Below are 23,732 nucleotides of genomic sequence, written 5' to 3' on the forward strand. Positions count from 1 at the left end.
TAACCAACAATTTTGTCAATAAGGCTCAGGTCATCCCCCAAAGGTTGTGTTTTACTTTAAGGATAAAAGCTTTCCTTGTTTGCTCAATTTGCTTAGATACCAGATAGGATAATTATGGTGTTACACAACATCAACTTAGCAGCAGGAGAAGATTAGCACTCAAACTGCAATAATGTGTGTACTGTGCAATGCTGAAAACACCCACTGAATTAATGAGAGGAAGCAAGACAAACTTGTGAAGATAATTCACACTTGTAACAGTATCTTTTGGGAACACCCTTTAGGAGTTTGTTTTAATGTTCTGTGCAAATAAATGTGAGGAAACAAAACAAAAAAAATATGAAAAAATAAACAAAGAATAAAAGTGAGCTATTTTACAAAAAAAGAAAAACGTCTAATTCTTGGCTTTGTGGGCCGACAAACACACCTACTAGTACATGTTTATGAAGCTCGAACAACCAAAGAAGCAAATGCAATTCAAATACTCACACACACATACACACACAAACAAACCAAGTATCCCCTGAGTCAGCCATTTAATGCCTGTAGCATGGATAACAAGGTTTCTTCAGAAGAAGCACATGCTGGTTATCCTATCAATAAACTCCAGTGCCAGGATCAATAATTCAAGCGCATAACAAGCAACCACAGAATGGCGGACAGCAGAGTAGTCATGGCAAGGACTGTCTTTACACACAAACAGTTATCTGACTATACAGGTGAACCACTTTCACAAGCCTTCCGGTGGTTACCTCTTTGAATAGTTATTAAAGGAACATTATGAAGGAAGTTGTGCTCTCAGGTTCCCATCGAGGGTCTCTGAGTGCAACTTCAATCAGTGCTGACAACACACTACTTTATGTAAAACCACAGATATTGTTTTTCATTTTGCACATTTGCAAGTTGATTTTGTTTATTGGTGATTTTTCAGAGTTGTTGGTAAGACCCTTTTCACACCCTTTCAGGAGCTTCTCTTTCACTTACCTCACAGCGTGACATTATACGTATCAGACAAGCTCTCAACTCTCACAACAATAAATATTCTCAGAGGAACACAGCAGTGGAAAACAATAAACTGACAACTAAGGGAGCATGAGAGTACAAAGCAGCAAAACTCAAAAGTGCCCCCCCCCCCCCACCCACTTGCTTAGAGTAAATGTACCAGACTATTACCTGCTGCGTTCAAACATCAGCTCACCCCAACAAGGTAAAAATGATTCTGTTTGCATTCGTACATGCACACCATCCAGACTATGATTTTCAGGAGTACAGTGAAAGTGTGAAAGGTACCTAGATCTCACTGATGGACGTAAGCAAAATAAGCATATCTTTTTAAATATTATTTTAGAACTGGTGGCACAAATATGGAAATATGGGTATATAGGATACATGAAAAACGATTAGGACAGCACTCCAATTTTTTTTATTTAATTGTCACAGGACAGGCAGGCCTGTTACACACTGAAGAAGAGCGTCTACTCGAAACGTTCAAGTGGCTATTAAAAACACAAATTTGGAGTGCTGTCCGAATTGATTTTCTTGTTTGAACATTTTTCGGGATTCAGCACCCAGTTGTTTAATGTTGAAAGGGAGTTGAGCGTGTTTTCTCAATCATTATATAGGATACATCCAATTTTATTCAGATCATATTTATTTGGATATCTCCTGGCTACACAACACCTTCACATTATTGGATGAGCCTACACCGGAGTCAGATGTTAATCAAAAGCTTTTGGGATTGCACTCTTATAAACGGAGGGAATAGTTGCACACAAAAAAACATATTACAAATAAAACCTACAGTATAAAGAAATAATGGGTCCAACCATAATATCACCATGAGTGGCAGTAAGAATGACCGCAGTGCAAAGTGTTCATGGACACATGGGCGGGGGGTACTTTACTGTACAAACTGTTCTCTGCCTTGACAGAAGACCATTATGGCATACTGTATAGCGTACTATGTGCTATGTGACAAGCAAGCCCACTTGACAGTCGGTTATACAAAGATGCAGGAAATTGAAAATAAAAAGTATAAAGGAGGATGCACACTGAGACTAAAATGTACTATCTTCAGCAAAGAATGAAGTACATCCTGTTAAGTAGACAGTTTATTGTGTCGGCTAATATTCAGCCCTTTGATCTCAGCCTCTCTTTTTCATCTCAATTTCACTACTCTCAGTTGTGCTCCACACCTCTCTTTGTGTCACCCATCAGTTATTTCAAAGTGAGAGAGCTTGCAAGGGGGCCGGGGAGGAAGGACAAACAAATAAAGCACCTCTCCACCGAGGCGAGACGGAGGGGAGAAGGGGAGGAGGCGGCAAGTGCTTCAGCGCAGCAGCAGTGGCAGCATCCTCCTGGTAGATCTAATGAGACAGAGGAGAAGAAATACTGGAGGAGGAATGTTGCTTCTCTCCATGCACAGTGCAAACAGAACTCCCCACGCCCTCAACTCTGCCAGAAGCAGCAGGCAATAAGGAGGAGATGCTCTCTGTGCCATTATTCACTCCATTATGCAGATGTTCGGGAAAAGGAGGGGACACCACAAAAAGCTACTTTCCCAACCTTTAAGGGGTCGTGATATGACTCAGTAGGAAACAAGGGGGAGCCAATCCATCCATTACATCGGCAATATGACCAAGTGGGACTCATTATGTGGTGCAGCTGGTGCACTTGCAGGTGGAGGGAATGAGAGGAGGGGCGCAAGCAGATGACTAGAGTAGATCTCAGATAATTCAACATTTGCACTGTTTCAGTTTCCTTACATTAGTAACTGAGACAGCTTGAACAAAAATATTAAAGTGATATGCATCATGCAGTATACTAGTTACTATCACTGACTGCAATCAAATGTCTCACCTAAACAGAGAAAACTGTTATGTTGCCTGTTGGAGGGCCAGAATATGTAGCCAGGGGGTGAAACGCTTTAAAAAATGCCTTTAACTTATTAAAAACACAAGATATCATAAGTTACATTTTACATTTTTAATCTTTTGGCCTGCATCCATTTTTGCCTTCTAAAGGCTCAGCATTTCAAATTGGATGCTAATTGAAACTAAATTCTGGGGGTTTTACCCTAATTGCAGTGCATCCTCCCTATTGTTTTCTAGTAGACGAAGGTGACGAGACACCTTTTTGTAATTCAAAGTCAATGATAATTGATGTGTTTTTTTCCCTTTATTTGTTGGTGGGACTTAATCATGTTGTCTATTTTCCCAAACCACCTCTGATGGGGTTTAAAGACACATTTTGCCTCTTGTTCCTTCTGCCAAATTCATAATAGAACTTAATTGCAAGGTGGTATTAAGATGGGCATGACAAATACTGACGCAATGTAAGAGATTTAAAAAATGAGAAGGAATTGAGGGTTACGAGTTAAAAAAAACAAACACATCATCTGATTCATTTTTTTCTCCGGCTGAAAGCTCTTCTCATTCTCGAATGTTCCTCAAAATGTATGGCAAAAATAAATCTTCCTCCTGTCATCTGTTTCATTTATCTGGCTCAGATACTTTTCAAAGGTTTGCTCTGACTAGACAAAGTTGACCTACAACTTAAATACACTGAAACTGCAGTACATAAGCTCAATTACTTCGTTCACAGTTATAGTTTGTTTCCCTATAAATAAAAGTGCTTCATCACTTTGTGGCTCATCATCCTGAACCTGAGGGCAGCCTCTCCAGTGACTTTTCTTACACTTGCAGACTATTTAACACAACCGGACTAAATGGTGTGTGGGCCAGTGTCACAGGTCATAGTCACGTAAACACCCTGCAGGCTGACGTGTCGTCCTTGCTTTCTTTGAGAGCCGACATGTTCAACAGGATAAACACTCACATTCTCCACAGTGCTGCTCAGTGGAGGCTAGAGGATTCAAAGGTCTCTGTTATTAACTTTAAGCCTCCTTGACCCAGATGAAGGTTGAATTGTGACCCTCTCCATGCTGGATGGACACTTTTGAGGCCCCACCGGGTGTGGCTTCAGGCACATATCCTAAACATTTATGTGATTTTTCAGGTGTCTACAGTTTGGACTTCCGTGCACGTTAGAAGAAGAAATACAGAAAGGAACTCGAGATCTGGTCAAACAGGCCGTTCAGCTTTTCTCCATTCACTCTGAACGTGTCTGCATGACTTAATGATATTACAGTTGTCCCACAGTCTGATGTAGTCTGTGAACTTCTCCACACAGACTCTACAAACACTGAAGAAAACAATGCTCACTAAATGCATGCTCCATTTTACTTACAACATGAACCAACGGAGCAGCAAGTGAGTCACACACATCAGTTAAATGAACGGTCTGCTTATGTCACGTGTTCAACTTTGTCAAAGCTAAATACACAACTTCAGCAAATCCTGCAGCACTAGGTATATTTTAACAGCAAGAAGATAAAATAGCATACTTTTTTTTTTAAGTTGATGGGGGATGCAATGTAAACGATCCAATCATTTCTAAAGTATTCAGGCATACTTTTTTATTTATTTTAGATTGTAAATTGCCACATGAAATTTTAAAATGTGATTTATATTCCTTGGAACCAAAATCCATTTCACAAATAGCATAATTGGCATTTTAAGAAAGGGGAAATGGAACTGCAATCCAGCAGATTAATGAGCTAAGGTAATGTGATGTCAACCTTGTGCACAGCTGAGTTCTGACCCATCTGATGTTTGCAGAGGTGTTGAAATTCGAGTCGTATCCTGGTGTCATTTGCATGTGATGTTATGAAGCCTATTCAAAAGTCTGCATCAGAATATAAACGTATAATCATGTGCTTTTGTACCTGCATCACTACAGTTTCTTTACAGGTCTCTGTTCCACTGTGCTGAGCTTTTACAAACATCTTCAAGAACTTTAAACAAAATAATTAATTAAAGTTGAACAACAGTGAAGGTTACAGAAATGATTGACACAAAGAAAATATGCAGGCACAACATGCCCTTAGATAATGAGCCTGGCTATCACCATAAGTGTTTTACCTACAACCTGGCTTCACTGCCAGGATGTGTTGTGACATTCCTGAATGTAGCTAGATTTAGCAAGGTATATATCAGTCTTTAAACTTCTCAATGCAAAGTCTTTCACATTTCCCCACCAAATAAGCAACAACTTGTAATGTACCACTTCTTATAAAAGCACCTCCCACTTTCTCTCTCCTCCAATCAGTGTACCACAGGAACCAAAAACACCAGACAGTCCAGTAATCTCAATTCTAAGGTAACTTTTCTGGGGAACATGAAGAATTTTCTAAATTGCAACCCATTTAGTAGTTTCAATCCATTAAATAGACAAGCATCCCTTGATCGATGCCCCTAGCATAACACAACACGAAAGAGCACCTGACTTTAACCACTTAAATGTGAAGATGTAATGCTTTCCTTCATTTAATATTATTAAAAATTAAATATCTTTGTAGTTATGAGTGGTTTTGTTAACAAAACACAGATGTCGAAAACATCTCCTTTAGGACTGTGGGTACCTTTTTTTATTCCAGGCGTTTCACAAACAAAACAATTAATACCAAAAAAAATTGTATAGAAATACTTAGTAAAATAATTATGAGTTGCTGATGCGCATCCCTAGATGCTATATGTTTCCTTTTCATTTAGCATTCTGTGTGTAAGTGTAGCACAAATAAATCCTTAAATGTCACTCTCTCTTTCTTACATAATGCAGTGGGAGTACCTGTTAAAATTGCTGATTTTTGCCAGAAAACAACACTTGGTTTGTAATCATCTCTACACTGAATCATGTGTGAAGAGGGAAACCTGCCAGTCTGCCACATCAGCTGTGGTGTAGTGCACTTCCTCTTCCTTTGAAATGACAAGCATCACTTTCAGTCACGCCTGACTGGATCTTTGGCAGCCGAGCCAGCAGAGGCAAAGGTGTGTGTATGAATGTGTGTATAATTGTAAGTAAGAGAGTGAGGTTTACTCGCGTTCTCCTTTTCCTTGCATCATCTCATCGTGTGTCTAGTCATGTTTGTTTGCTTGTGTATACTTCATTTACATGCATGTGTACAAAACAATTAGTCAGAAAAATATATTAATGATGTGTGCCACAGTATGTGTCTGTGTGACTGCCAAGTTCCCTCTCAGCAAAATGAAGTCACGTTATTCTTCGAAAGCTTCTACAGTATGAGCCACTCGCTCTTACCAAGGGATGTGTGTTACAAGTTAGGCAGATGATGCAATATGTGACACTCTTGCCAGGAACCTGCCAAATATGTCATTATGATCATTGGTTGAGCCACTGCATGTGAAGCCCTGCAGCTAGAAGCCATTTCAGTCAGCAGGCATAAATAGGCCTGATGGCAATGAGAGAGATGCAAGCAGGATTTGTTACATCCACAGTGTTAGACTGAGTCACCTTGGCTCTCTGTATTTCTGTTCTCATAAATATTCATTCACTGGGGCTAGCCTGCTGGTTGGCATTAGCTGTTATTAGTCAGGTTGTCAATTCAGCTGTCAAGACCAAACATGCGAATGCTAATTCTAATGTGACAAGTGTCAAATCCAAATCACAATAAAAGTTGGAGTTAATAGTATGTGGATAAAATGTACTTAGTTATTTCCAAAAGAAACAAAAAACATTACAAAAAAATCTTAAAAATACAAAAATAGTTGAAGGCATCAGGATCAAAAATAGGGAACACAAATGAAGCACAATAACACAGAGGTGAAAAAGGTGATGGGCCTTGGACGTACAAGAGTTAATGGACAAATGAGGATTCAACTTCCAGGCCTTGTTCACAACTGGAGGGGCAAAGCTAATAGTCCTTACAGTTCAGAATCAGTATTCATTGCCTAGTACATACAAGGAATTTGACTTGGTGTTCACCAATATACTCTAGGCTAAAGGTTTTATTATGAGGTTATATAAACACAACCAAACTGACAGATCACATGTCCAAGGAGAGCCTACATAATTAAAATACGATGGGCACAAGCATTGATCACTGAGGCCTCCCACAGTTTATAGGAGTACAAGTGGAGACCTTATCAGTGAACTCCCTGTTGGATGAATAAGAGGAAAACCAGTTGATCCCAATCCATTTTCTAGCCGATCAATATGATCAATAGTGTCGAAAGGTCCCAGACAAATCTAAAAGAACTAGTAAGGTATTTTAAGCATGGTCTAGCTGCATGACCGGTCATTTGTGATCCTAAGTAGAGCTGTCTGTATGCAGTGTTCAAAGAAAGCTTGCTGAAATGCTTAGATTCAAGCTTTGATTTGGAAGGGGTCAAGTTGCGACCTTTGAAGGAATGGGTAACAAAGTCTGATGAGAGCAACTGGTTCTTATTAAAAAATAGGGATGTTCCGGTAATGCTGATGGCTTCTCTAAGTAATCTAGGAGGCCTAATGTCAAGGGGATACATGGATGAATGGGAGTAAGTAACACTTACTATCAAATCCCCAAGGGTGACAAATTGATCCAGTAAGGCAATCTCATAACGGGGGCTCGGGGGCATGATGGTCTTGTTTTGTTAATTTTGTCTACAAAAGAAGATAATTTGCCATAATGCTTCACAAAAGTCAGGAAATGCTGGAGGCTGAGTTGTATAGTAGATTAAAAATTAAACTAGACATGTGTTTTATGTGTTAATAAGATTGTAGAACTCAGCAGTTTTTTCTCCTTTACTCTTTAATACAGTAAAAGAAGGGTTTGACTTTAAATCACTTTATTTAATGTGGGTTTGGGGTTTAGACAGCTGGATGACAAGCATAACCTGAGGGCAAGTGGCAACAAAAAATAACTCTATGAAAACCAATTTTCTATCCCAATTTTGCACTCTAATATTTCCAATCTGTCCTTGTCTAATCATTTCTTAATGTCAAAGTAAAGGACGTCTGTCTTATTTGCTTAAAATCACCTTCTTTATATTGTTTTTTTCATTAAAAAATTTACTTTTGATCTACAAAAATCTACCTTGGCCCCCACATTTATGGGTTTGGTGGCCAATATCAACATATATTCCTCACTGTAGTAAAAAAAATACAATTACATGCGTCTTTCTCTTGAAGTATCAGTTCAATTAAATCATCCATATTCAGGGAGCAACATATCAAAAAGGATTGTTTTGAATAAGTTAAGGATATGGCTAATATTGGTATTGTTGGGATGTCTGGGTTTTGGAGAGAAAAAAACATTTGAAGAACGTAAACCCTGAGCTCCAGAATATTGTGATACAATTGAATTTACTTCCTAACTTCTGTGAAGGGATGATAAATGGGATATTCAAAAGACTGCAACAGCCAATTACATAAAGAACCTTTGGTTGCATTGCATCTCTATACTTTAATTTTGAATTCCTGGCCACACCCGTGTGTGAGCGTGAGTAGGAAGAGAACAAGCTGACTGGGTTCCCAGCAGCCGCTCAGAGCTCTTGTGGCAGACAGACGGAGCAGAGCTTGTTTCAGTGTGCCTTGGTGAAGACAACATGGCCTCAGCATCAGCAGCACTCAGCTGGCCTCACAGAAGAACACACTGTTCACCGAAGGGATCACTAAAGGGCTAGAAGACATTTAGCAGAACGACCTGTACCAAGAACACAATAACCACATGCTCATGTATGAAAAGCATCACAACCTCAAAGCTGTCAGTTCAAGGACCACATCTGCCAGTACAACAGACATTGTGAAAGGGATCAATAACTTTACAGAGAGGGGCGCTCCTGATAGACAGAAAGTGAGAAGAAATGTAAATAATTATGTTTGTACAGCAAATCTGTAATCTTCCTTCTGAGCGGATTAAATGTATAAACACAAGCTGGACAAATCTGGTTGTGTAATGTAATTAGAACTGTAGTCTGTATTTTTTTTTTACTACAAGACAGCAAGCAGTCAGGATGCAGCTGAATACAGAAGAATAGAAAATTACTTCAAATTTGACCTCACTTGATCAGGGCCCAGTCAAAATAAAATAAAATATACAAAGAAAGGGTAGGGGTTGCAACATACCAAGCTCTCTCGGTAGTTAAAGTCTTCATGTGCGATTTTTCACACTTAAATATAATATAAATCAAGTATATCCTCTGAAAATAACTCTGTGAGTCATGACTGTCTACAATGGGTGTAACACCCGAGTCCCACTGTCTGTGATGTTTTCAGAGTTTTCAGAGTCCTATCTTCAGTTTGTTTACATCGCCCGGACAGCCGGCTGACTCCTCCCCTCATGTATAAAGGTTGTTTAATTGAGGGACTAGAGAAAAGAAGAATAACATACTGTACTCACTGCTTAACTGTGTTTCTAGATCACGCTCATTTCAGGTAAATTTACATGCAGTGTGAAGATACGAGCATAATAAAGATCGCTAGCATTAGCATGCTAACCAACAATGCACCGCGAGTCCCCTGTGCCAGTTTGTACCAGGCTGTAAACATGTTAATTTTAGCTTTCAAAACAGTTTTTTTAATAGGTGTGTATGTGACTTCCAGGGCTCTTGGAGCCAGCCTCTAGCTGACCCTCAACGACCTGCATGATTTTTCACTTTTGCATTGGCTTCATTTTTCAACAGTCAAGGGTTGCCGCTTGGCTTACATGTTCTCAAAAATGAAACTTGCATGGTTTGGTAATAAACCTAAGCATCCATTCAACAGTTATAGAAACATTTCCCATTCAATAGATGTTAAGGATAAGTAAAATCCTTTAGTGCAAGATGGAGGATTACCAAAATATTAGAACATGGCAGCTTGTAGAAAATGTCCAGGCAATCCATCCATATAACTGCAGAAATAATTCAGTCTGGACCAGTGAGTCTGAGTAACAGACTTACAGAAACATTCATAGTGCCACGGATGCTGCAAGCACAGCAAATAATATGCAGACACAGATTGGACAGAAATGAATGTAAGAGGGTTCAACACTGAGGTTAATATGATAAAATTCAATAAACTCTGGCTCTTTACCTGAACAGCACAAACATAAGCACACACAAACCCAGCCATGATCAAGTACAACTGTAACCTCAGTGAGGCCAGACAACCAGACCTACATGATCAGACAGCAGCATTTTGGCACACGTTCAAAGGCAACATTTATTCATGCTACCGGGTGCGAGCATAAGCTAAAGTGACCCGACCTCTGTAGTCTCTGCATTTATACTTTGAAGCCTTTTATTGTGTTTGCCGCATTGCCTGAGAGGCACATGAAAGGACATCACAACTTTGAAGTCTACACCAGCACAGACTCTTGCCCCATCCACTCGCTGATGAGAAGTGTAAATCAAACATACTCACAAATATATAAAACCAACTACCCTGGCTTTTGTTCCCTGAGGTTAACAATGGGATTATTATTCTCAGTGAGTTGACCCAGAGCCTGAGATTGTGGTTTCTGCAGAGTTTCCACAGGCAGTAAAAGGCCATTTGAGGATGTGGTCAATAAATGGCGGGCTATTAAAAGCCAAGAGGCAGGGGGATTAAATGGAAATCAACTAACCATTGAGATGTTACTGACACACATTCACAACAAAAAGATATGTTATTGTCTACATACATCCAAAATCTCAACATACAACTGAGCTCAATGTGTTCTTTTCTTTGAGTTATACAGCTGCTCTAAACTTCTTTTGAGTGACTGACCATCTCTACGAGTAAGAAGGGCTGCGGGATTTTGGCCAAAATAATAATTACAATTATTTTGATGAAAATTGAGATGAAGATTATGAATCACCATTATCTATTCATTTTAGGCACAACTGTGTATTGCTAATAAAAAAAACATATATCCTGCAGATCCACGATTGCTTTCACCATGTGTGAACGTAAACAGACACATTTTTCACTCAGACTTTATCCAGAGTTCTCCTCCTAGCCCTTTTGTAGAATTTCAGTGTGAAGTCAAAGTGAGCTAATGTGAGAACCCAGAAGGATATAATCAGGAGAATTCACCACGAGCAAGCGAGAGGGGGGTGGTAATGTTTATTCCCTGTGATCGCTGCTAGACCATAGACTGTATGCAACCAGGTGCATGAAATCAATCAGCTGCATATTGTATTCTGTTCACCAGTATGTTCCCCGCTATTGTCTTTATATTTTGATTCTTTCAAACTTCACATAGCACTGATTTAAAGGAAAATACTCTCATTATAGCATCTCATAGTAGACTCTGCTGCATCTTCACCACCTCTGTGTCGTTCTTTACAACATGTCTTGGCTCAAGAGCCTCCCCCCATCCGACAGTCTCTCACTGTCAGGTGCATGTGTGAACAACCAGATCAGGAGGATTTCAGGGGCAGTCAGCCTGAGAGTCTCTAGAAATTCTCAGGGATGCTTATGTGTTTGTTTGTGCATGGAGAGGAGTACTGAAGGGAATCATGTTGAGCAGCCTAAAGTCGCTAGTGAACAAACATTAATGTAAGAGAATACTCATGCAGAATATGATATTTAACCAAAAATGATTTGAATCGGGTAATTTATTTCTATTTTAAATAGATGACCACATAGATTTTCTACAGGCAGAGCACGCATTTTAAATGTCAATCACTGTCAATCATGTTTCTCTGATTGTGGGGAGGAAAAAAATCAGGATCAACATTCAAATTTGATGAATCATGCAGTCCTGTTTTAAACCTATAAAAGTCTTGACTAGGCTTTTTTTCATCCTTTCAGAGTTACATCAACTTTATTGCTCTATCTTATGCAACACTGTTTTCATATTGCACCTCTGCTTCACAATAGAAGAAGTATTTGCACACCATGAAGTCTTAGAGGCAGGTGTGTACAATCAAAGGCATCCACAAAGATAACTTAAAATCCCATACACTGTCCATAGCTCATCCTCAGTTTATCCATAACTTCAGTCCTGAGGACTTCATCAGGGAGGTTCAAATTCTGACTGAAAAATTGTCAAATGAGACTGTGTGTAATTACTTTTTTCTTTGCCTTCCATTAAATTGAGGTTAAAAGAGAGGTGAGAATGGTTTCTGGAATTTGCAGCTTTCTGTCTGTCCAGTTACATCGCCCCCCTTTTTTCCAACTCCTCACTTCAGACTATGACTCAAGTTTTCTGTTTTTGTAGTCTCCAAGCCCAAGCTTATGCCACAGTATTTTTTTTTAAGACTTCACAAAGCTCATCAAGAGCCACAGACGGTATTCAAATCCCAATAGCTACATTTTAAAATGTAGGGGACAATATTTATTCTCTCTGGCTTTAAAGTGATGTTTCCTTAAATGATCCTAAAAGGAGGAAAAGGCTTCTGGTTACAAATAGACTCTTACTGAGTTTAGCCTCTGAAATAAGAATAATAATTATGAGTGTCAATTAATCCCCTTCTTCTGGGATTATTTAAATTTTTCATTTTCCACAGCTGAGTCATGATTCTCTGGTTTCTGTAAGCTTGATGCTTCATACTGGCAAATGTTATAAATACTCCAGAAAAGAAAATGGTTTTCTGAGCAGACTTCTCCCCCTCTCTTTGAATGTCATGGACTCTGCCGTGCTCAGCGTGTGATTGGCCGTCTCTGGCTCCTCATCAGGGCTCTGTGTTCCTGGGCTGAGTTCTATTGATTAGGTCTTTGGCAACCAGGCCAGATTTATTCTCTTATTAGAGGCCTAATGCCTTATCGGGGTAGATTAAAGGTCTGTCCTTGCCTCCGGCTACACTATCATTTAGATCCTTTCATTAGGCGCTGATGGCGGTATTGATATAATTATTCTAAGGACTAGGCACTGGAATTGTACAAAAGACAGGGAACTAATACTGAGTGTAATCAGATTGGAAAAGGAAGAAGGTGCAGTATTGACTTGTGTAATGTATGATTATAATAAGTGCAGAAGTGATGATGTTTTAATGTCAAACTTAGGAGGATATTTTTCACGTCTCTCTTAGCATTACTAAAATTACTTCTTCTATGAGCTTTTCCTAAATTAGATTTCAGACACATAGGGTCAATACAAACACTTACATGTCACTTGTGATTGATAACCGAGCACCTTAAAACTTATCTTTTACTAAATATTCACGCTTTAATCCATAACAACCAACTCTATAGTTTTGACATTAATCTCTTGGTGTTTGGCTTACCAGTCTCTTTCGTCCATGCTCCTATAAATAACTTATCATTTCCTCTTTGTCATTCAACTGCTTATCATGATGACTGAAGGTGCTTGTTCTATCTGGGGACGACAAAGTAGAACAGATTTTAACACCCAGGTGTGCAGTAAAGTCTGTTTGATCCGCTTAAGATCACTTAGAGAGCATAAGCGTCTGCGGACATGGTTAAATCTCTTTTCCTATACTTCAGCTTAGCCATCAGGACTAGGATCAGATTTAGCTTTGATCCAGTGAGCCAAACCGCACAGAGAGGTTGTCTGATTGATTTTAAATCAGATCACCCCCCACCCAATCTTGTAGGAGCATGTAGAGCACTAAAGAAACAGTGCACTTCACACTCAGAAATCCCCCATCACGCCAAGACACACTGTGGTTGCCTGGCAACAGCACAGAGGCAAACACACACACATCATAAGCTTAATTTGTATCCAGCTATGTCAGCAATGGGTAGGCCAAAACTGAGGAGCTTCTACATAAGATTTGTTTTTTTTAGGTGCTTTATGTTCCAACCTGACTCTGCAAAACGAGTCGCTGTATTTACCTGCAGCAGATTAGTCTACTGTAATGTCCTCAATGCTGGACTTCCTAAAAAGTCAATGGGTAGGCTATGGTCATGCAAAATGCTGCTGCCAGAGCGCTGCCTAGGACTTAAAAAGTAGAGCTGATTACACCTGCTGAAAATGGAATTAAACTGGAATTAAACAGACATGCAACGAGACAGGATTCAAGGCTATCTCAGTGCTCTACCACATTTTAAGAGAATGAGTAAAGCCCCCTTCAAGATGCACATTAAGGCAAAGTGGGAGAGGAAACTTTATGTTAAAGGTACAGAAGAATGTGTGAAACACAAACCACACTACAACTTCAAGGACATGGAGAAAGTTTGGGTGGAAAAATTTAACCAACGACGTCATCACACCTAAAAACACAAAGAGTAAACAAACTGGTTCAAAACAATAATTTTGGAGGTTATGTGGGAATAGAGAAGCAAACCATACACATACTCACTCTGAGAAAAGGTGCTAAGTACAATTAAAAAGATAATGGGAAAAGCAATTGTTTCATTAATGATGATAGAAATGTAAATTGATGTTTTATGAAGTAATCATCTTGTACAATGTCACTGCTTAGAGCTTAGATATTGTTTGTGTGAAAAAAATATACTTATTATATAACTTTTCTAGTCCTCAGCTAGCTATGACTCAATCTGTGTTTTTTAAGAGCACTTTAAATCAAAATTCATCTCCACGCATTTTGATAGTGTATCACATCCTCAATTTTCTTCTCTATAGGGCCTATATTCTCATTGTTACAATTCCAATAATAATACTATTAGCAGCTTGATAAACCTTAGATGTCTTTCAATGAAGAACGTGCTTTTAAAAATCTGAGAACAACAGACTGTAATGAAAAAGCTCCATCAATTAAATTACTTATTTGATACCCCCCATCAGAAACATAAACCATTTTATCAAAATAATATGTAACAGTTTGGACAGATTTGAATGCTCTTTAACACATTTCTTCCTCTTCTTTATTTCTTAAAAGCAAATAAAATGTTGCACAAAACTGATAGCACCTCTGCTGAATTATGAGTGAAGCAGAATGTGTGTATTTTGGCTCTGAAGGCTTTTGCTGTCCTTCTACATGCAGATAGTAGAGATACAGTGTTTTGCTCCAAGCTACTTGCCTCTGTGTGATCTCAGTCTTACATTTATAAAACGCCTTCTTTCATCTTCCACCACACAGGAAATCATCCACTGTGTAGGTATTGCAGTGAAGCATTCAATCCATCACATATCCTACTAATGTGTCATGTGAAAGAAACAAGCAAAAAAACATCTTTGAGCTGTCAATGTTCCATCTATGGCTTAAAAAACAAGAAGAATTGTTTCAGTCAAAGTCGATGATTAGTCACGAAAGACTCCCTTTCTCCCCTCTTGCTTCTTTTCAAACATACCGTTTTTTCTGAAAACCTCAAACACTCTTGGCCCCGACCTCTCTGCAATCTTTGTTCTGTTTCTCTTGAACATCACTGTTTGTTATTTGTTTATTGACTTTCTGAAATAGCCACAATTTAAAACACAAACACAATCTGAAGCTCAGCAGAAAGGCATGAAAGTATTACAGCCCGACCGATAAATCAGTCAGCCAATAATATCACATCTAAAAGAGATATCAGTATCACATTTTTTTCTCTCCCCAATATCGATATCGGCCCCAAAAATTCCATATCAGTCGGGTCCAAGAACATATGTCTCCTCTGATAGATTTAACGAAGCAAAAAGATAATTTAAAATCAAGAAGTGAACTAAAATGAAACTACTGCACTTCTTACACGCCATGATGATTTTATACTTTCAGGCAGTGAAGACTGGGGGGAGTAGTGGATTACTAAAGTGCTTTTACACTGTTGTACTGAGCTGACTGACATTAATTAGAACTAATGGATTTTTGTCATTTTGGTTCTTGATAAATGTGGTGAACACCTTTACAGTGTACTGTTCTATTTAGCTTTTGCAAAGTTCATGAGACGAGCCAATTAATACATCAGGCAAAAGACGAACAACCATGTTTTCAACACTCTCACCCTCCAGTGAAATTTCTGTATTTTTAGAACTCCCCAGATAATACACCCAAAAAAACTAATGATGTTCCCTTTTCTGAAAAAGCTTGTTTTCCTATATAATACATAATAATGGTTTTGTTTGTATAAATAGATATCAGGTGCTCCCCAGGACAACACTAACTTTCTCTGTGACGAGAAAAGGTAACTGTTTTTAATCCATGGAGTTAAAAAAAAAAGTGAAGCAGCACAAAGCTGCATGACAGATAAAAAAAAGGGAGAGCATTCTCCACTGTTATCTGAATTAGCCATTAGGCGTCAGAGCTCTCATAGGGCAGTCACACGAGCCTCCATCAGCTGTGATTGTCTTGTCCCAATGTACAAGACATCTTTAGGCCAGTCTGCTTTCTCTGCAAAGGGGGCAAACATTGGAATTCTCTGCCCACTGGCATAAAACTAGAGAGCAACAGTAATGCTTTTAACAGAGGACTCAAACAATGGCTAAAATCAAAACAACAGAGCTCACATGAATAGCTTCTGACTGGTTTATTGTTTGATTATGCTGCCTTTGCTCTACGGTTTATGTCTATTTATTTATTCTCTCCTTATTGTTTTCTCTGTTTTATCGCTTTTCTCCCTATCTTAATTGTTTTCCTTCCAAAAGCCTCCTGTGTTGAGAACTAGCATGCTTGCTAAAACACTTAAACAATGCATCTGGTTTCTCCAATGTATCTATGATGTCCATGCCAAATAAAGTCTATTATTATAAAAGTTCATGTTAAATATTTTCTTGCATCCAAAACCAGTAATGCAAACACCAACTTCATCCTGAGTGACAACATTTTGATTGCTATCAGTGGTTAGGAGCAGAAAAGGAGCACCACACTGCCTTCTGGACAAAGCTTTAGCGTTGAATTCCCAGCAGTAATAACTCAGAATAATTGACCTGACCATTTCTCTGCCACTGACTTTTTTTTTCTGGTAATAAGAAACACAGACCATTACATATCACAAAAGCCAGAGAGTCTGACAGCATTTCTACAAGGCAGCTGCTCTTATCCAAGCTTGTCAGAAATGGAATAAAAATACAACTTTCTTCTATTAAGGCATCAGTCAAAGAGCTCTGTGGTCCACTTAGCTAACACCTTTCAGCCCAGACATGCACTTATTTCTGAAACCCATGTGCAAAATACAACACAAGATGTTGTGTTTTTGTTTCCTATACGCAAAATCAACATTAGAAAGTCTTTCAAAGCAAAATGAATACATTTCTAAGACAAAAATTATTTTCTTGATCACAAAATGAAAAATAAACTGTCATCAACCACATTGTCTGCATCCATACTACATGGTCACTTGTGTAAAATCATATCAATCTAGCAGTGTTTCAGGGCTACTCTTTGTTCATACTAACATGCCTGAAAAAACATCACATTACCATTCATGCATAATATGGAATTTTCTTCTCCGCAGCAGCAAGCATACACAGGGTAAACACTGCCAGTGATTAGTTATCCATTATGAGTTAACAGCTGCAGGTGAAAGCTGATGCTAGTGATACGATTGGGATGTGACCTACTAGGGAAGGACACAGTCAGAACGTGGCAAAAGTCATGCTTTTTGAATGAAAATGGTGTGCAGGCTGTCGTATAAGAATTTTATACTTCCATATGATACTAAGTCGTCTCCAAAAATATCAATACTACATCAACATTTACATTTGCAGCAGCTGTTGCTCAGTTGGTAGAGTCGTCACCTCTCAACCGGAAGGTTGTGGGTTCGATCCCCAGCTGAGCAACATGTCCAATGTGTCCTTGGGCAAGACACTTAAACCCACATTGCTCCCGCTACTCCAATGGCGGTGTATGAATGGATTAGTACTTACGCTCTTATGTATGTCGCTTTGGATAAAAGCATCTGCTAAGTGAATTGTAACATTGTAACATAATGTAACCCAATATGTTGTTTCCTGTGTTAAGTCTCATATTGCAAGCCCTGCACACTGTCTAAATTGCACAAAAACAGTGGCAATGTTTCAGTAACTAAACAGCGCCGATGTATCTGTGCAATCCAGACAGACCGTGCTCTGGTTTAAGGATTTTACTGCAGATCTGTATTTTTATTTTTTTATTTTTTTAACTATGGTGCTTTTGGTTACCATCGATCTTTGAAATTAGGAGATTGTATTGTTATAACACGTTATCGAAAAGTATAATAATAGTAACAACCTCAGTGAGGAAATAGCCGAAATTGTATATTCAAAAGCATGTGGGCACCTGAACATAACAGCTAAATGTGATGGTTGGACATTTTAAACCCATAAGTGTTGGAGTTTCGTCAAAATCAAAATAGCTTTTTGTTTATTTTTCATCACGTTTTGAACTGCTTGCTGTCTATACATGAGTTTCAGGCCTAACAATGACTAAGAGGTCATCTTGTTATTATTCTTTGCACTATTTTAGAGTCTGTCATTTCCTGAACAACATAATAAAATGATGTTGATGATTCATCCTTCACTTTGGGGGTAAAAAAAATTAAGAGATTTCTCAAATGTTTTGGTCCCTCCCTTATGATTCATATGACATCTCAGCTAGGTAGCAGCTAGGCAGCCCGGTCAATTCTTTCCACATTATAAAGAAAATAACATTTCTGAATGTTTCACTAGGAAAAGGACTTCCCCAATCTGTTCACAATCAGTTGGAATTCACAAAGTAGATAGTATCCATAGTGTAGTCCTGCAACAATGTTAAAATCAAGCACAGAAATTGCATGGCCAAAGCAACAACTGTTCAGAAATGTAACACTTTTTTCACATCTTTTCAGGCTTGCACAACTTGTTGAATAACATTTTGGTGCTTGAAGGCAACGCTGCGCCTATAAGAAGGTGATTCCACTACACTCTCTCTCAAGGCGATCACAGATACACACAAAAGAAACCACTCTCTCACTTATGACTTTCATCTCTGGCTGACACCCAGCGGGTTACAGACTTACCCTGTGAGGACGACAACGAAGTCCATTACATTCCAGCCGTTGCGGAGGTAGGAGCCTTTGTGAAATGCAAAGCCCAGGGCGATGATCTTAATGGCAGCCTCGAAACAGAATATTCCAATAAAGTAGGGCTCTGTGTCGTCCTAAAGAAAGACAGAGAGAATCAGGGAGAGGTTGAGAGTGACTGAGGAGGATCTTTTTGTTGGAGGTAAGAGAGTGGTTAATGAAGCGTAAAGTGAAAAAGAAGGGGGGTTAGTAAAGAGTGAAAGAAAGATGGCTCCTTTCACTTTTTGCATCTGAAGCAGTGCAGGAAGTGGAACTGTATTATTTTGATAAAAAGAGAGTAAATTCAGTGAAAACAGATATTCACAAAACACACACCATGACTTTAAGGGCAATAGTAAATCAATGAAGCCCCAAGCCTGTTCATTTAATGTATGCAACCCATTAAACTTTAATTGGAAGCAAACAATTAGATGTGGAATATAAATACGCCTGGAGGAGAGTATTATATCAATAAAATACAAGCTTAGATATAAACAGCTGTGTGCTAAAATTCTTTAAAGGAAAAGGACCAGAAAGAAAAAAGGGCACATCTACTGAGCTTGTATTTTAGGTAGGTGTTAGTCTTTATTTATGACTCTTTGCAACAAGAGAGAAGATGATTCAAGAAAGACTGGAGTTGGGCAAAGGGGAACTTCAATAGAGCATAGGGACTCTCTAACCACTGGTTACAGTAAGTCTGTCCCTTTCGGCTGCCAAGTCAACCAGAGGGCCAATTGAGACCTGAAGAGGGTAGCTTGGGATAAACAGAGAAGCATTTTAACACAAAACTGAAATGCCTCAGCAGAAAGGTTATATGTGGAAGGGACCAAAAGGAAGGGCCTATAAGTTTTTTTTAGGTCAACCCAAGGGGCTTGGTGACAAATTGGAATGCTACTTGGTACTTGGAGATATAATCTTGCCCTTTTAGATTTGAACTTGGATCAACCACAAGGCAAGAGCTGTTCAGTGGCCCTTCTGATACGATATTTGGGCTGAAATACAAGAGGAAATACAGCTATTGTGAGGGCACTTGGAACAAGCACTTGGACACACTAGAGGGGCAACTCTCTACAGTACATATTTTAGGTTTGGCTTGGGGTTTGTTGGGTCTCCATTGTGACATCAGAGAAGTCAAAATACATGAGACTGGGGGTGTAAAAAAGCATAATTTGAAAACACTGAGGGAATCTCTGGCTGACCACTTTGGTAGCCAACCAGATGGCCAATTGGGACCTGCAGAAGGGGGCAAGAGACAGGTGCCTCTGCTGACCAGTATGGCATTTTGGAAAACAAAGTAACCTTTTCTTGCATGACAGAAGGGCTAAATTAAGAATTGAACTGAAAGGGATGATAAAGAAAAGCATGACTTGTGGCCAACAAAAGGGTGGTGTGACTGACATGGAGGAGAAATCAGACATCCTAGGTTGAATCTTATATCAACCAACAAGGAACATTGGATGGTCAATTGCCCCTCTGGTGTGAAGAGGACAAACATTTTGGAAGTGGGAGGCACTTGGGGGCAAAAAGGCCAATCACAAATGTACTCAGCCCAAGCACAGGGCCAACAGCGATCAAAGAGGGGGCAACGTGTTTTACAGCTAGCAGAACCAAAACAAAAACACAAACTATCACACAAACTGTATACAGAAATAAAAAGAAACAAAAAAAAAACATGGGAGGAATCAGAAACACACAAAATTGATTAAAGGGAAAAAAGATAATAAATAAATAAATAAATATAAATATAAATATATTATATCATAGATAAATAACCCATTTGGGCACACCCAAGAGAAATTTAAACCAATCAAAGGGCACTTGGGTCTAATAAAGTAGGTACTTGGGGCACTTAAGCTGTTCAATAATCATTGTCCTTAAGACTTGTATCACCCTTAAAGTAATGGTGTGTGTGATACGATGAAGGACGGAACAGTGGAACCGTGTGTATGGTTGTGTGTGTGTGGGGAAGTGTGTGTGGGGGGGGGGGGGTTAAAGTGACAAAAATGGAACAAAGGGGCCTATTAGTCCACCTTTTGAGCTAAAATGACGACAGTTCAGTCAACCTCAAGGGAATATGGCTTGGAAAAAGTGGCACTTGGCTCTGCCAGTGAGGTACATTTATGATGTGACATTAGGGCATAAATGTTGAATACAAAACAAAAGCGGAGGGTAACTGGAGTTTCCAGAGGGACACTTGTCAAGTGCCCCTCTCGTTTGATAATTCAAAAGCAGAATATTATACCATGACAGCACTCTGGCACTCAGCGCATATGCACAACACAATTCACTAGGCATTATCGATTTGGCCATTGCATTATCCCTGAAATAACAGCAGTGTGTAACAGTGTGATTTTTAACACTGTGTGGATATGTTAACCCTGGGCCCTGCTTTAACCAAGCCAGCTGGATCAAGCTGTATGACATGACACTTTTTTCCTTTGCCTCCATTAATATCTGCGAGTGCCTGGGGCAATGAGCACAGCGTGAGCAGAGGATATCGCACGCCTACACCAACGTCGCTCCCCCTCCATTTTTTTCTCTCTCACTCCCAGCATACTACAACCTGACAGTCTGTGTCCCCAACCCCCAGCATCACCCAGCCTCCACTATAAACAATCAAATAAAAGCGGAGTGACAGGCCAGAGCACTGTAAGAAAAGTGACCTTTTCTGTTGTACAGGCTGACTACAGTAAACATCAGTGTTAATGGATATGTTGAACCAGAGTAACTGTATCAAGCATGAAGCCTGTGTAAGTGAAATAATGTTGTTTTTGTGGTTCAGAAGCAGATAAGCTGCTCCTGGCTAACAAGAGAAGATGTGGGAGCCTGCAATGTTTCAACAACAATGACAGGCATCCAATGTGACTTATGGAATATGTGTGTAGGTTTGCTGTAAAAAGACAAGTTTCATATTCAAAACAATATAATGTCTTATGTAACGACAGGGCTGCCAGGATGAATGTCTATGCTAGTAGTGTGTTAACATCTATTATACATACATTCAAAACATTCTTTAATTATAAACACACTCCCAGCTGGGAGAATTCCCAAGAAACAGCAGCGCTTAAGCCATATGACAGATCTGAAATACGCTTCTTGAAAAGCTTCTATCATCGCCTCCGCTTACAGCACGCCTCCTACTCTGTTGACAGAGCTTCATAAATAATAGCTGATCGCTTCTTCTAATTAAAAGGCTTCTTGTTGTATTACGTCCTCAAGGTGGAGGAGGCAGGGACAGGATGCTTGTTTTCCCCTTTGTGTAACCACTGTAATCACTTTCCCAGCTGCTGAACGCTACCTTTTGTGTATTCCTTGGTGTAACATTTTCACTGCTGAATTTGCATCACAGTCGCAGAGACAATTTGTATCACAAGCAGGTGGTTAAATATGAATTAATTGACTTTTTTTCACATCAAGCTGTTGCTCTTTGTTACAGTCTCTATTTAAAAACAAACTCCCCTGAGCTGCAAACACCCTCCAGAACATGAACAGAAAAGTGTTGAACCATGAAGCCATGTGCTTTTCTGTTTTGTTTTGTTATTTTCCCTGGTAAACAGGAGCAGGATATGCCACTTGACCTCTCTATACTGCAGTCTCTCTTGTTTCTCTTTGAGGCTGGTTGGCTTAGTGACATGACTGTCAGAGTTTAAATGTTGGTTTAAACTGAGTGCATATGTGAGCAGCTATGGCAACAGGGAGCGGCGAGACCAGTGGATCAAAGTTAGCCCACAGAGAGGTTCTGCTGACTTACAAGATGTAGACTGGTTGGAAAATATAAGGACAAACACACAGGGTGTACCACAGCCTAAAGTGTACAAAGTGCTGCTTTAATTGTGCATATAAAATGTAAGTTGCAGATCAATGCCTCGTATCACTGTGACTCTTCTAGCAACGGATAGGAATTCAAAGCTATGAGTGTTCCTCTGATTACTCTCATTATCTTTCATTATCTCTCTGTTTTTTCAGAAAATTACCTCTAAGACAGTCATGAAGAAGCACTTACCAGTCGCTCTGACATGGGCGTCTTGTCATTTGCAGGTAGATGCTGCTCCAGGGCCAAGACGATGCAGTTGGCGATAATCGTAGCAAGGATCATGTACTCAAATGGAGTGTGACAGTTAAGGAGCAATTGAATATGAAGTTGCATTTTAATTAAAGTCACAGAAATGACTTACTTTGTAAAAGCATCACAGGTAAGCTAGATAATCAAAGTATCCAACTGTAAGTATGTCAAAGCTATTCCTCAAAAACACATGAAAATAAACTGCCTAACCTATGGGGCAGGAAAAGTTCACAAGAGAGTGTAAGGTAGAAAATGACATGGTTTTCATCACCTACTTCATCAAACTTCCTGTCCCTTGTGAGACTAGCCTGCTTGCTTTAGCTTGCAGAGGATTCAGCGCATGGGAAATGATTGAAGGGGTAGACTGCCTGAAGGTGGGAAGGTAGACAAGCATGTGAGCCAATACAGTCTGAAAGAAATGACTGGATGCAAACAGTTTGAAATGCAAATAGAATAAATGATAAGAACAAGTTAATTTGCTTTAAACTGCTTTAAGTATAAAGCCTATGGAATATTTAAGGGCCTATTTTTATCAGGAAAGATTAGTAAGTAAAACGTGTTGGTTATTTTAATTCAATACAATCCAGCTGCCCAATCATCATGGCAACCCATTTTAAATTGTACGCCATAGAAAATGATCTGGCAAGTCGCAGAAAAAATGTGCTGATATGCTTATAGTTGTACACATTGTCCACTAAAGCATAAACTCCCATCATGCTCTGTTGAAGGCTTTCTAGAAAGAAAGCATCCTATATACGCGCCCATGATCCTTCCAGATGGTTGACCATTTCGAACCATTTTCAATGGTTGGCTCATTCTGCAATCCATTTTCACTGGGTCATTGCCCTCGGGTTAGGGCCTATTGAGGCACCATGAACCGCGAGGGAATACAGAGCTTATGACCATTAAAGCAAAGATGTAGAATTATTCTCCAAACGACGCAAAACTAACCTGCTTATACAACTATACACCGTTTTTGTGGTAGTAAATATTAACATACATTTAT

At 39.2% G+C, this 23,732-nt stretch overlaps 1 protein-coding gene across 1 annotated transcript in view; it reads right to left on the minus strand.

Annotated features, from left to right (window-relative positions):
• The window catches only part of cacna1bb (calcium channel, voltage-dependent, N type, alpha 1B subunit, b), a 157,221-nt gene extending 134,458 nt beyond the window's left edge, over positions 1-22,763 (minus strand). Inside the window, exons 1-2 of the mRNA XM_065965499.1 lie at positions 22,667-22,763; positions 18,622-18,761 (exon numbers count right to left, since the gene is read on the minus strand). Coding sequence (XP_065821571.1) covers positions 18,622-18,761; positions 22,667-22,759 — 233 coding nt within the window. The 5' untranslated portion in view covers positions 22,760-22,763. The remainder of the gene's footprint in view (positions 1-18,621; positions 18,762-22,666) is intronic.
• Between the last annotated feature and the right edge of the window lie 969 nt (positions 22,764-23,732).

Source organism: Labrus bergylta, chromosome 17 (genome assembly GCF_963930695.1).
Source record: "Labrus bergylta chromosome 17, fLabBer1.1, whole genome shotgun sequence".
Taxonomy (NCBI): domain Eukaryota; kingdom Metazoa; phylum Chordata; class Actinopteri; order Labriformes; family Labridae; genus Labrus; species Labrus bergylta.